At 43.6% G+C, this 14,078-nt stretch overlaps 1 protein-coding gene across 4 annotated transcripts in view; it reads left to right on the top strand.

The window, feature by feature from the left end:
• The window catches only part of LARGE1 (LARGE xylosyl- and glucuronyltransferase 1), a 626,458-nt gene that overhangs the window by 504,588 nt on the left and 107,792 nt on the right, over window positions 1-14,078 (top strand). For all 4 annotated transcript variants that reach the window (XM_064367950.1, XM_021669373.2, XM_021669372.2 and 1 more), the window contains one exon: window positions 13,000-13,112. In XM_064367950.1, coding sequence (XP_064224020.1) covers window positions 13,000-13,112 — 113 coding nt within the window. The remainder of the gene's footprint in view (window positions 1-12,999; window positions 13,113-14,078) is intronic.

The raw sequence follows: 14,078 nt of genomic DNA, 5'->3' as shown, positions 1-14,078 counted from the left end.
CTTCACGCTCTGCCTCTGTCGGCCCTCTTCCCTTTGTGTCTGTCTCTCTCTCTCTTCTTCTTATAAGGACACCAGCTTTTGGGTTGGAGTCTAATCCACTAGGACCTCATGTTGGCTTGATTATAGCTGCAAAGACTGTAGTTCAAAAAAAAAAAAGAAGAGTCACATGCACATGTATTGGGGATCAGGACTTGAACACAGCTTTTGGAAGGGACATAATTCAACCCATAAGAACACTTTTCCTCAACTTTTTATTTGGAAAGCACTGTTTAAAAGGAACTATTTGTGGAATCTCCTCAGATCTGCAGGGTTGACCAGGAATTATCCCTCTAGTTTGGTGCATGAGTCTAAACGGACTAAGGGCAAGCTGAGATGAGCTTAAACAGATTGATTAGAGAGAAGCAGAGAGTTGGAGGAGTAAGAAATAGCTCAGGAGGAAAGGTAGGGGGAGTCTCAGGGACTTAGATCCTTGACCTTTTTTGTTTTTACTTTGTATTAGTTGTTTTGCTTTGACCAGCCACTTAGCCTTTCTGAGCCTCAGTTTCCTCAAGCCAATGGGGGTGGAGCGGGGGCATGGACTCGATAACCTTCTTTGAGGTTTTTTTTGTTTTTTTTGTTTTTTTTTTCCTAGCTTAGTATTGATTTCAGAAAAGACTAGCAAGGTAGGCAGCAGGCATCACCCACCCACGAATGCCCGGCCAGCTTGGAGAAGGAGGTCTCTGTTGGTACATAACTAGACACACAAAGCCACAAATTCACTCATCTCCAGTCAGCTTTGGGACCCACATTCCTTTGCTTTAAAAGTTGGCAGGGGCCAGGTGCGGTGGCTCACGTCTGTAATCCCAGCACTTTGGGAGGCCAAGGTGGGCAGATGACGAGGTCAGGAGATCGTGACTATCCTGGCCAACATGGTGAAACCCTGTCTCTACTAAAATACAAAAAATTAGCTGGGCATGGTGACGCCCACCTGTAGTCCCAGCACTCAGGAGGCTGAGGAAGGGGAATCGCTTGAACCTGGGAGGCACAGGTTGCAGTGAGCCAAGATTGCGCCATGGCACCCAAGCCTGGGTAATAAAGTGAGACTCTGTCTCAAAAATAAAATAAAAGTGGGTAGAAAAATATATGAAGAACTTGTTCAAACCAGTAAGAAAAAAGGCAGACAACCCAATAGAAAAATGAGCAAAAGTTCAGGCAGTTCCCAAAAGAGGACAAAATGGGCAATTAACATATAAAAAGAGGATGAGCCTCATTAGTCATTAAAAAATGCAAATTAAAATCCATATTGCTATACTTCTATACAAAGTGTAGACCTACCTATCAGAAGGCCAAAAATGCAAAAATTGAGGCAATGCCAGTTTTTAGTGGGACTAGAGAGCAATTGGCATGCTTAAGAATCACTGCAGTATCTACTTAACCTGAACACATGCACACTCAATGACCTGGAAATTCCACTTGGAGGTATGTACCCAACAGAAATGCATACCCATGACGTCAAAAGACACGTTGAAGAATGTTTATAACAGCCCAACTCTCCATCAGTGACATAATGGGTGAAGTAAGATATATTCATGTCATAGGCTATTATATAGCATTAAGATGAGCAAACTACAGCTGCATGCATGGGATGGATGGATTTCACAACGTAATATTGAGCCAAGAGAGCAGTCACACAAAGGGTATGTACTGTATGATTCAAAGCATATAAAGCTCAGAAATGGTTAAAAAGGAGAGATGGTGGCAAGAGAGCAGGTGTGGTTTTGACTGTAAGGGGGATTCTGACCTAGCAACATTTTGGTCCTTGGCCTGGGTTCTAGTTATTCTGTTTCTGAAAATTCATCAACCTATGCAGTTATGATATAGGCACTTTTCTGAATGTGCATTACACTCTCATGAAAAGTTTGCTTGTAAAAGCAAGAAACAAAAGTACTCTGCAAGCCTTAGTTGAAAGTATTTGCCAGCCACAAAACCCTTTGTGTTCTTAGTTCTGTCACAACCTCGACCAAATGGTTTCTGTCCAGTGAGATGAAGAGGAAGGCTGAAGTGGTATTGTCGAAAAGGATCACTTCCCGCGACATGAGATCCAGCCACACCCTCCTTTGGGAGCGCACTCTGCCTGCCTAGAACATACCACTATTTGAGCACCCATAACACCTCCAAGCTTTCTCGAGCAGGGACCACTGTGTTCTTTGTCTCTGTGTACCTTGTGCCTAGCATGTACAAGTTGCTAAAATATATATTTATTGAATGAATGAGTGAGTTGATGACCACACTGCACCCCATTCACAGTTGAGGAAAACCCATCCAATTCAGCAAAGGTTGGAAATGGAAGGATTTCCATTTTCTCCCCCCTCCCTCCTCCCTCCCCCTTACCCCCTCCCTCCCTCCCTCTCTCCCTTTCTACCTCCCCCTACCTCGAAAATCTTTCAGGAAGAAATAATTTAAAAAGCCTAAAGTAGATTGCAGAACCTTTTTCATTTATATGATCAAAAGTGAGTCCCAGGTAAAATCAGCAGGGGATTTTAAATTAAGTGATTTTTAATAAACTTACTTTCTGTTGGGTCACGAATCAGAAGAGAACTCTAGCGCTTCAGAGCAGAAGGGAGGAAGGCTGTGATTGTGAGGGTGATTTTCATCAGCATTTCTGGGATGAGAGTCCGTGGGCTCCCCAGAGCTTCCTGCTGAGCAACTGCTTTGTGCCCACTTAGGGTTTCTCTGGTTCAAACCAGCAAAGCCTCAAAAACCACTGAAGGACTAAGGAGCAAATCTTCATTTTCACGTAGTGGCTCTTGCTTTACGGGTGCAGAGCTGAGGAAGTGCAGACAGAAGCCAGTGAGAGAGGACTCAAGCTGAAGGGAGCAGCAATATCCTACTCGGTTCCTTAGGGAAAGGGTGCAAATCATTCTGCAAGGTTGGAAGCCATAACCACCTTTCAGATTGATTCACTGTGCACGTTGATATATCAAACCCTGTTTAACTTTATTTAACCCTAATAAGTCATCTCCTACACTTACTTATTTAGCTTTGCTTCCACAACACTAGCATCCTACAGAATGATACATAATACACTGTGAGAAGCACCAAGTTTAGGAATAAAAGATTTACTCTGAAACTTGCTCTGAACCTCATTCAAAGGAGTCATGCAGGCACTTTGGGCCCAGCTTTCTCCTCCTGAGCCAAGGAAGCATGTGGTCTGAACTGACCAACCCAATTCTAGCTACATTGTTTAGCTTGGCTAAAGAATGAAAGCAGGCCAGGGAGGGAATAGCGACAGCACCTTCTCTTAAACAGTTAAGTTTTCATAATGCAAGCTTAAGGCATTCCTCTTTGCTGAAAAAGTTTTAAAGAGTTCTTGCTGGCCAGACGCAGTGGCTCATGCCTGTAATCCCAGCACTTTGGGAGGCTGAGGCGAGCAGAGCACCTGAAGTCAGGAGTTTGAGACCAGCCTGGCCAACATGGTAAAACCCCATCTCTACTAAAAAATACAAAAATTAGCCTGGTGTGGTAGCACACGGCTGTAATCCCAGCTACTTGGGAGGCTGAGGCAGGAGAATTGCTTGAGTCCGGACGACAGAGGTTGCAGTCAGCCGAGATCGTGCCATTGTATTCCAGCTTGGCCAACAGAGCCAGACTGTCAAAAAAAAAAAAAAAAAAAAAAGTAGTTATTTCCTACAAGAAGTAGTCCTGTACATTCTGTGAAATTACTTGCAGATTTTCAGATGCAGAATGAAGGGAATCTTCCTAACATGCAGGAGGGCAAGTTGACATCAGTTAGCTCTGACACAGTGTCCTGAGTTGAATGTTTCTTGGCTCCATCCAGTTCCCCACTATCACTAATCTTGGATCAGGCCCTACCCCAGGCCTGCAGCTTCCTTTTCACACAGGACTGTCCTCAGGGAAGCCCTAGTTTTCCTGGCCTTTTGTAATGATTGGGATCCTCCCAGGTTTTTACAGAAGCAATCTGGTTATGGCCTGTGGTCTTCTCAGAGTCCTTCAAACATTAACTTGCTGCTCCTCCAAGAGATCCTCTTTTGTTTTGGCTTTAGGCTCCTGATTCAGCAAGGCCTCACCATATTTAGTTATGAGCATGTACGTAGACACGCGCACACACACACAGACAGGCATATACACACACACGTGCACACACACACCCTCAGGAGGCAACATGGTATGGTCCAGACCACAAATCAAAGATTGAAATTAATTTTGCCACACATTAGCTATATGGGAGCTTTAGTTTCTTCATCTGTAAAGTGGAGATAACTCCATCTACCTTGCAGGTTTGTCATGAGAATTAGAAGTCATCTAAGTTCAGTGTTTTCCCTCTAGTATACAGCAGTTGCTTGATAAATGGTGGATATCATGATCCTTGTCACCCTTTTTAGCTTGTTCTCTTTTTTCTGCAATTACACTGGCAAAAAATAATATCTAGCTCATTTAAAAAAAAAAAAAGCATTATTCTCACTTTCCTCTCTGCACAGATACCTGATTTTCTTTCCCTGCCATCTTGACTACTGAGCTGTGGCTACATATTCCATTTGGGAAAAAGGAAACACTGCCCTCTGATCCACAGATGAAAAGCCCTACCACTTGACCAGATGTTCACAAGAGAATCCTTTGATTTTTAATTGATTTATTCATTCATTTATTTAGCGTTGGTCTCTGTGCTCCCAGCACAACAGCTGTAGGTAAAGCCCTACTGGTCACATGTATCCCAGCCAGCTCCCTTGACAGTCCTTGTCAAATTTAAGGCACGTTGTCTCTGTGCAGAGCCCTCAGGGGCAAAGGGCTTGCTCCAAGCTCCCAGACCCGGACAACAAGGATGGGAATGGGAGGATCAGGCAGCAGTGAATGCCAGGCAGAGGCCAAAGTCAGGCTTTTTGGCACCGCCTTCCTCCTTACAGCAGAAAGAAGTGTCAAAAGTCTGATTTGGGGCATGCATTCCAAAGCCAAATCTGTGTTGTTTCAACTTGAAGGGCTCCAGTTCAAATGGAGCCATTTTCATAATGTTAAGCAGTATCTCACTTAAAAATCCTGTTTCTGCTTTGCACGCATGCACATGATTTATATTCCGGTGGGAGTTATGCATGTTCAGTGAGAGATAATTAGGCACCTTAATTAGTAAATGTATAGTTTCTGTAACTGTCATTTATTAAGCTTTTATGTACCACTTCATATTTTGAAAGCCCTTTACAGCCATTAATTAGGATATCTCCACAGCCCCATAGGAGCAAGGTCAATATTAGAGTTCTGTTTCTCCTGGAAATGTTGTTTCTCAAGTCTTTTACGAGCTGGGTGCAAACTTCTAACCTTTGAAGAAACAGGCAGATAGTCTTATAAGCTCACATCAATATGGTGATTATATTTAACATCCTAAACAGACTCCTTAACTGCTTAAGAATATAATTTGTGCACATAATTTTCCATACAGTGGATTTTCTTTCCTTTATGATTCTTTGTTTCCTTCCTGTGGATGTATCTCTTAGCTGCCAGTTGGAATAACCTCGAGATCTCTGAAGCATGTAGACTGTGACACCATAAGCCAACTATTTTCAGAAGACTTAAGAAGGCTTTGGGCCTGGAAGTATTTCAAAATATTGCAAATATTTCAAGTTGTCCAGTGCATTCCACACTGACGGGGATTTTGAAGATTATTAGAATAATCACTGGATTAAAGGGAGAAATTATTTACTAGGTGCTGACATTAATCATCCGTTAGTAATTCTTATGCAGCACTGATGGATGATATTCTTCCACTGTACCAGATACTTTAAAGGTTGTTGTCAGCGTCGTCATCATCATCATCGTCATTTTTGAGACGGAGTCTTGCTCTGTTGCCCAGGCTGGAGTGCAGTGGCGTGATCTCGGCTCACCGCAGCCTTCGCCTCCCAGGTTCAAGCAATTCTCCTGCCTCAGCCTCCTAAGTGGCTGGGATTACAGGTGCCCACCACCAGGTCCTGCTAATTTTTGTGTATTTGGTAGGGATGGGGTTTTGCCATATTGGCCAGGCTGGTCTTGAACGCTTGACCTCAGGTCATCCACCTGCCTTGGTCTCCCAAAGTATTGGGATTACAGGCATGAGACACCACTCCTGGCCCCCATATTTTTTGTTCCTCAGAATCACCTTAGAGTTAATGTGGGATTGTCACTATATTATAAATAAGGATCTGAGCCTTAGAAACACATGACTTTTTCAAGAATCATATTATCAGGACTCAGAGCCAGGAGTATGTTTTCCAAGTCCACTGCAGTTTTTTCTTTATATGCAATTTAACTTCCCCTTCTGGGGTAGCTACAAAAAAAAAAAAAAAAGCCTGTGTTCCCAGAATTCATTCTGCTGTATCACTCCAAGAATGTGAGGGTATTTGTTTTAAGAATAACCTATGGTTAATTACAGATTTATGAGCAAAGGCAAATGTTTTCACCCATGCTAGAGAATGTTATGCAGCTTTTCTAAAATTTGCTTTCGTGGGAGAAGAGGGGGAAATGGGTCGTTACCTTTCGAGGTCTGCAGTTCAACTGTGGGGGAAAATGTTTGGTACTTGCTGGATATTCAGTAGTCCATTCCTTTGAAATCAGTGTCCTAAAGAGAGAAGCCTGTCTGGTTTGACCTTTGTTCTTCCTGTCTCTCACTTCAATATCCTTTTTATCTTTAAGTTTCAGTGCAGACATGATTTATTTCAAGATGCCCTTCCCTAATGCTTCCCTCAGGACACAGTCAGTTTTCCTGTACCCCAGCTCCCATAGTTCTTCTCCACCTCCCACTTATCACAGTGCTTTGCATTTTTGTGATTACCTGTCTCCCTTCCCGGCCTTGCTCCCTGAGAACAAGGACTGTGTTATAAAGACTTCCAAGTCTCCAGTTGACCAATGAATAGAACCAAAGCAGGTGCTCAAATAAAAAAAAAAAATCTCATATGAATTATAGAAGAAATAACTTCTGAATACAGGACCTATGATTAAAAGTAGACAGTGTCAGCTGGACGTGGTGGCTTACTCCTATGTTCCCAGTGCTTTGGGAAGCCAAGGTGGGTGGATCACTTGAGTTCAGGAATTGGAGACCAGCCTGGCTAACATGGTGAAACCCTGTCTCTATTAAAAATACAAAAAACAGGGCCGGGCGTGGTGACTCACGCCTGTAATCCCAGCACTTTGGGAGGCCGAGGCGGGCAGATCACGAGGTCAAGAGATCTAGACCATCCTGGTCAACATGGTGAAACCCCGTCTCTACTAAAAATACAAAAAATTAGCTGGGCGTGGTGGTGCATGCCTGTAATCCCAGCTACTAAGGAGGCTGAGGCAGGAGAATTGCCTGAACCCAGGAGGCAGAGGTTGCGGTGAGCCGAGATCGCGTCATTGCACTCCCGCCTGGGTAACCAGAGCGAAACTCCGTCTCAAAAAGAAAAAAAAAAATACGAAAAACATTAGCCAGGCATGGTGGTGGGCACCTGTGGTCCCAGTTAGGAGACTGAGGCACAAGAATCGCTTAAACCTGAGAGGCAGAGGTTGCAATGAGCTGAGATTGTGCCACTACTATACTCCAGCCTGGGCAACAGAGTAAGACTCTGTCTCACAAAAACCAACAAGAGCAGACCAAGCTCCCTCTGTTTTGGCATGCCAAGGGCAACTCGCCTGTGGCCCAGCTCTGGTATCTGGGAATCCTGACTCCCGTGAACCCACATGAGCCTATGTGAGCGGAGCACACGTGCGACATTCATGTTTAAGAGGAAGCATGGTCTTTAAAAATGTCAAGGTACAAAGAAGAGCCATTTATAGGCTCTGCTGGCAGGAAGCACAGCGTCTTTATTAGTTCTATTGTTCTAAGATAAACAGGGCAGCAGGAAGCACTTGCCAGCACTGTGACATTGGAAATGCCACCTCCATCCTTAGCACCTCAGTTCCCACATGGATGCAAACTCAGTAGCAATGTCTGACCTGCCCCCTTTCTGAGAATGTTGTGAGATTAGAGGAGACTGGGGAAGCTGAGAATGAAATTCATAAGCTTTGTGACTTGTTTGCTCATGAATGCTTTTGTTTGCTTTGGATTCTGATTCTTGGTTGAATCGGGGTACACAGAGTGGTATATTTAGTAAACTTCCTGGAATTCCAAAAAGAAAAGCAGCTTGAGTATCAGCTCATCAAGTTCACAGAGGCAGAGGGTGCAGTTGTTTTATAGCAAAGTGCCATTGTGTCAGTTTTCCTCAAAGAAAAGAAAATTAAATTATGGCGAGAACCAGATGGTCTGGCCTTAACCAAGGGGTTATAGCTTGTTCTGTAGAGCACCCTGAAATACTGGAGGGCTTTGATCTTGTGAAATGACAGGATAAATGACAGCAACATTTTAGCTTGGATTTTTTTTTTGAGACTGAGTCTCTGAGTCTCTGTCACCCAGGCTGGAGTGCAGTGGCACAGTCTTGACTCATAACAACCTCCGCCTCCTAGGTTTAAGTGATTCTTATGCCTCAGCCTCCCAAGTAGCTGGGACTACAGGCACGTACCACCACACCCGGCTCATTTTTGTATTTTTAGTAGAGACAGAGTTTTGCCATGTTTGCCAGGCTGGTTTTGAACTCCTGCCTCAGGTGATCCATGTGCCTCAGCCTCTGAAGTGCTAGGATTACAGGCATGAGCCACCTCGTCTGGCTCACTTGGCTTTTCTAAAACAAACTGAATTGCAGTCACTCTCTTTCCCCACATCCTTCACTCACTCCCAGTTGTCCTCAGCAGGGCTTCCCAACCATTGCGTCACACATTGGTGACATGTGCCAACAAAATCATCTCATCCTTGGGGACACTTTGGTAGGACCTGAGGCCTCTAAAACCCTTGGATCAATCTTTTCAGCCAGAAACAGCTTAACTTCCACTGGGTTTTAAGAGTATCATTTTCTGTGTAGGAAATGGCATAAAAATGGCTGGAATGCACCTGTGTTGCACAGATACAAGGCTCCTTGTGATTCATTGCCTGCTCATGTGTTCAGGTTCCTGTCCTGGCATTCGCCTAAGCCGGCTAACAAAACCGTATTCCATAGTACATTCGTAGCCCAATCTTGTCATGCGTCTCCTGCCTCCATGCCTTTGTCCATGCTATTTCCTCAGACAACCTCCCCAACTGCCTGACCAAGTCCTAGCCCAGGCCACCTAGGCCTCCCTCCTGTGAGCTCTCTTCATAAGCAGTACATGTTCTCAGTGTTTGTAGTCATCACATTGAATCCTAATGGTATCTATGTCTTATGTGTGTTTCCACAAAAGGGCCTGGCAAAGATTGAATGCTACACCTCCAGCAAATATATGCTGAATTAATGTGTTGAATAAAGCCCATGAGATGGGTCAGGTGTGGTGACTCACACCTGTAATCCCAGCACTTTGGGAAGCCAAGGCGGGTGGATCACCTGAGGTCAGGAGTTTGAGACAAGCCTGGCCAACATGGAGAAACCCTGTCTCTACTAAAAATACAAAAAATTAGCCGGGCATGGTGACGGGTGCCTCAAGTAATCCCAGCTACTTGAGAGGCTGAGGCAGGAGAATCGCTTGAACCTGGGAGGCAGAGATTGGAATGAATTGTGCCATTGCACTCCAGTCTGAGCAACAGGCTGAAAAAAATTTTTTTTTAATTTTTTTTTTTTTTTTTTTAAACGCCAGTGAGATTGGTGAAAGTAGGGAAGCAAAGTAAGTACAACTCTATTTCCATGAGGTCACACATAGTAGCTACTCAATAAATAATTGTTGGATGAATGAATAAAAGAAATGTAAAAGGCGTTTTAAATTTAGAATCTGTGGACTCAGTAATGGCTAACTGGAAGAAAAAAGGAAGATGGGGTAGTTGATATTTCAGGACAAGGAGCCCCTTCAACATGACAATCCCTGTCCAGCTTTGGAAGCTGTACCCTAGCTAAGCTCTCAAGACATGAATCGAGATTAGTGCATTTACTGCAGCATTGTTTATAACCAACCAAAATATCCTTCAGGAGAGGAATGCAAACGTAACTTGTGGTATACGTGTGAAATGGGTGATGTGATTACAGTGAGTAAACAAGATAGGAAACACTAATGTGATTAAATCTTAAAGATAGAACAGCGGGTGAAAAGGTGAGTTAGAATAGGAAATGTGCAATTCAAAACACACTAAAAATACCATGTATTGTTACTAAATACACAGAGGATAAAAATGTAAAAACATGCATAGAAATCAAACATAGACCTCACACAATACTGTCTCCCTTTGAGGAAGTGAGGAGGTAGAATGAGATGAACTTCAGATTTATCTGTAATGCTTTAAGTTTTTAATTGTAAATGCGGCAGTGTATTCGCATCTATTGTATCTAGGTGGTGGGTATTCATTGTATAGTTCATAATTTTAAAAATCAAAGTCACACGAAAGAAAAGACTGGCGGACTGGGAGAACGATCCTGCATTTCTGCGTTTAGGCATCTGTTTTAGACATCCCCACTTTTCAAGCAGCCTGGCAAATCACATCTGCCACTTAGCACTCGCCAAGTCTTCACACCATTTAAAAACATGAGTTCTCAGCTTGGTCTCCAGAGGCTGATAGATTTATCCTGTTTATTATGTTTCTGCCGTTATAAACAATGCTGCAGTAAATGCACTAATCTCGATTCATGTCTCGAGAGCTTAGCTAGGGTACAGCTTCCAAAGCTGGACAGGGATTGTCATGTTGAAGGGGCTCCTTGTCCTGAAATATCAACTACCCCATCTTCCTTTTTGCTTCCAGTTAGCCATTACTGAGTCCACAGATTCTAAATTTAAAACGCCCTTTACATTTCTTTTATTCTTTCATCCAACAATTATTTATTGAGTAGCTACTATGTGTGACCTCATGGAAATAGAGTTGTACTTACTTTGCTTCCCTACTTTCACCAATCTCACCAGCGTTTTAAAATTTTTTTTGAGACAGAGTCTCACACTGTTGCCCAGGCTGGAATGCAATGGCACAATTCACTCCAATCTCTGCCTCCCAGGTTCAAGCAATCCTCCTGCTGGGATTACAGGTGTGAGCTACCACACCCAGCTTCTTGACTGAAATCTATTTTCTTAAATCAGTCACCAGTGACTTACATCACTATATTCTCTTGCTTTGTAACTTTGTAAATGTTTCTTTTCTTTCTACACCACCCCCCACCCTGATTGTTTATCTGAGTAAAACAATCAGATAATACATTTATGGTGAACAATTTCCAGTGTACCTTCCTCCCCAACTCGTTTTGTTCAGTGACATCACATTGCTAGCTTGAAATGAGCAGTGATGGGAGTGTTTACACCTTGGCAACTGGCAAATGCTATAAATCTGGTTGTTTTGATGGTGATGGTTAAACCAGCCTGCCACAAGAGTGCATGACAATTTTCTGAGTTGTGTAGGGCAAGTAGCATTGTCCTCATTTAAGACTCATGGAAACTGAGAGTCAACAAAAGAGAGCGTTGACCTGAATCCTGTGGCACCAAAGCGACATTCCCGGGACTCTGGTCTATGTGGTTGAGTGGAACGAGCACTGGCTTTGGAATTAGGCAGATCTGAGTTTGGATCTGGCATAGCTTCTTTTGAACTGTGAATTGACAAGTGTTTGATTCAGCCTCTCAATTTCCTCACCCATAAAATAAGGATAACGAAATCTATGTTGTAGAGATTTCGGGAAGCATGAGGGGAAATGATAAAAGGATGTGGAAAAAACCTGACAAAGCCCAAAGGAGCTATGCAACAGATGTGATTTGTCCTTCAGACTTACAAGTTCAGATCTCTGTGTGTTATCCCATTCTTCCCATAACCATATATAGACTATTTTTTCAACTCTACCTGACCAAACACCTTTCACTAAATGGTAAATATACCTTTTTTCCAAATATGTGCCACTGGAATAAGTAAAAAGCCTTAGAGTTGACGTTTATATGTGATTTCGAGAAATCAGTTTCTTTCCTAGAGTCTTAGAAATGCAGGTACCTGGTTTCAACTAAGTTTATTTTTCATCTGCTTTGAGTTTCCCCCACTGACCCTTCCGCCGAGCTAAGCATCCTGAAGAGGATTGATTTGGAGGGCCCATGGTGCTACAGTTCCACCCACCAAATTGACTGCAGTGGCCTGCAGGGAAATTCCCATGGCTTTTTGTGTTCTGTGCTCTGGGCTTTTTCTGCGTGCTCTAACTGACCTGATGGTAGATAGTTGCTTCTTAACTATCATTCAGCAAAGCCTAAATGTACACATCTGTAATCCCAGGACTTTGACAGGCCAAGGCAGGCAGATCACGATGTCAGGAGTTCCAGACCAGCCTGACCAACATGATGAAACCCCTTCTCTACTAAAAATCCAAAAATTAGCTGCGCGTGGTGGCATGCACCTGTAATCCCAGCTACTCAGGAGGCTGAGTTAGGAGAATCACTTGAACACGGGAGGTGGAGGTTGCAGTGAACCGAGATTGTGCCACTATGCCCCACCCTGGGTGATGGAGTGAGACTTCATCTCAAAAAAATATCTATACAGACACACACACACACACACACACACACACACACACACACACACACACACGCATACACGCATGCACGCACCCCATAAATTGACCATGTTAACCATGTTTACATGTACAGTTGAGTGGCATGAAGTCCATTCACATTGTTTTGCCGCCACCACCTCTGTCCATTTCCAGACAGTGCTAGGCTCTGCCTGCCCCTCTCACTTATCCTTACAAACAGTCCAGTCTCCATATAATGAGGAGGTCTCAGAGAGATGGTTTCACGTCTCCTATCAAGTAACTGGCAGGTCGTAGGCTTGAACCTAGGTGTATTCATCTCCAAAACAGGTGCCCCAGACTGTGAAGCCTCACTGGAAGAACTTTTAGAAGGAAGACTGATCTGCAGCAGTGTGTAGGCCTCTTGTCTGCATAAGACAGTCATCCTCGAGAGACTGTGGCTGTGCTCTGAGTAGGCGTGCCTTGCTCTCTCTCTTACTTTTTTATTTTTTTTAAATTTCCTCTTTTATGGTGTGCTTTTGCCCAGGGGTGATCCTGTTACTTCTGGATAAGCTGCGGAAGATGAAATGGGAGCAGATGTGGAGGCTGACGGCAGAGAGGGAGCTCATGGGCATGCTGTCTACATCCTTAGCTGACCAGGTGAGTGCCCAGGTTAGAAGGTACAGCTACTCCTGAGTGCCCTGGTGGTGGTTCTCAAAGAAACTTTAAAAGTAAATGGGTCTGAATTGTTGTTTATATATTGTGTGACTCTACAGCTGCCTTACACTTGCCAGTCTAAGACAACAACTAGCTCAACTCCTTAGTGCCTTCCCTTGTTCATTCATTTGCTCATTCTGCAGACTTTCACTGAGCACTGTGTATACCAGGAGCCAAGTTCAGAAAGAGGATGACAGAGACAGACGAAGGAGCACCTGCCCTCATAGAGCTTATAGTCTGTTGACACAGACTCATAAGTAGATGTTGGTGCCCTCTTCATCGCCAGGTGGAGTGCACAGGGCCTGCTCTCTGGTACCCCAGAATGCCACGGCGTGTTTCCCAGGCAAGACTTCACTTGCCTCCCTGGCAAATAGAGTCTAACCTTTAATCTAAACCTTTTGCTTAGATGCTGTAGTAGTGTCCCTTTACTCAAGGGAAATGCATTTAAATAGAAAGGATAAACTGCCTGGAAACCACTTTGCTATACAGGCAGCCTCAGAAACTCCTTGAAGTCTCATTTTTATTTATTTGTTTTATTTTATTTTATTTTATTTTATTTTATTTTATTTTATTTTAAGATAGAGTCTTGCTCTGTCACCCAGGCTGGGGTGCAGTGGCGTGATCTTGGCTCACAGCAACCTCTGCCTCTTGGGTTCAAGTGATTCTCCACATCTGGTAATTTTTATATTTTTAGTAAATATGGGGTTGCTCCATGTTGGCCAGGCTCGTTTCGAACTCCTGACCTCAGATGATCTGCCCACCTCAGCCTCCCAAAGTGCTGGGATTACAGATGTGAGTCTCTGTCCAGCCAACAAATACTCATTTTTAAAAAAGCCTAGTCCTCATTTTAACATCCCAGGAAAGGCAGAGGGCTCCAGTTGACTTTGACTCTACCAGGATCATTCATTT

This window comes from Aotus nancymaae, unplaced genomic scaffold (genome assembly GCF_030222135.1).
Source record: "Aotus nancymaae isolate 86718 unplaced genomic scaffold, 86718_ANA_hifiasm-v0.15.2.pri h1tg000076l, whole genome shotgun sequence".
Taxonomy (NCBI): Eukaryota; Metazoa; Chordata; class Mammalia; order Primates; family Aotidae; genus Aotus; species Aotus nancymaae.
The sequence above is the reverse complement of the archived record's forward strand: the minus strand, read 5'-3'. Positions and strand labels throughout refer to the sequence as shown.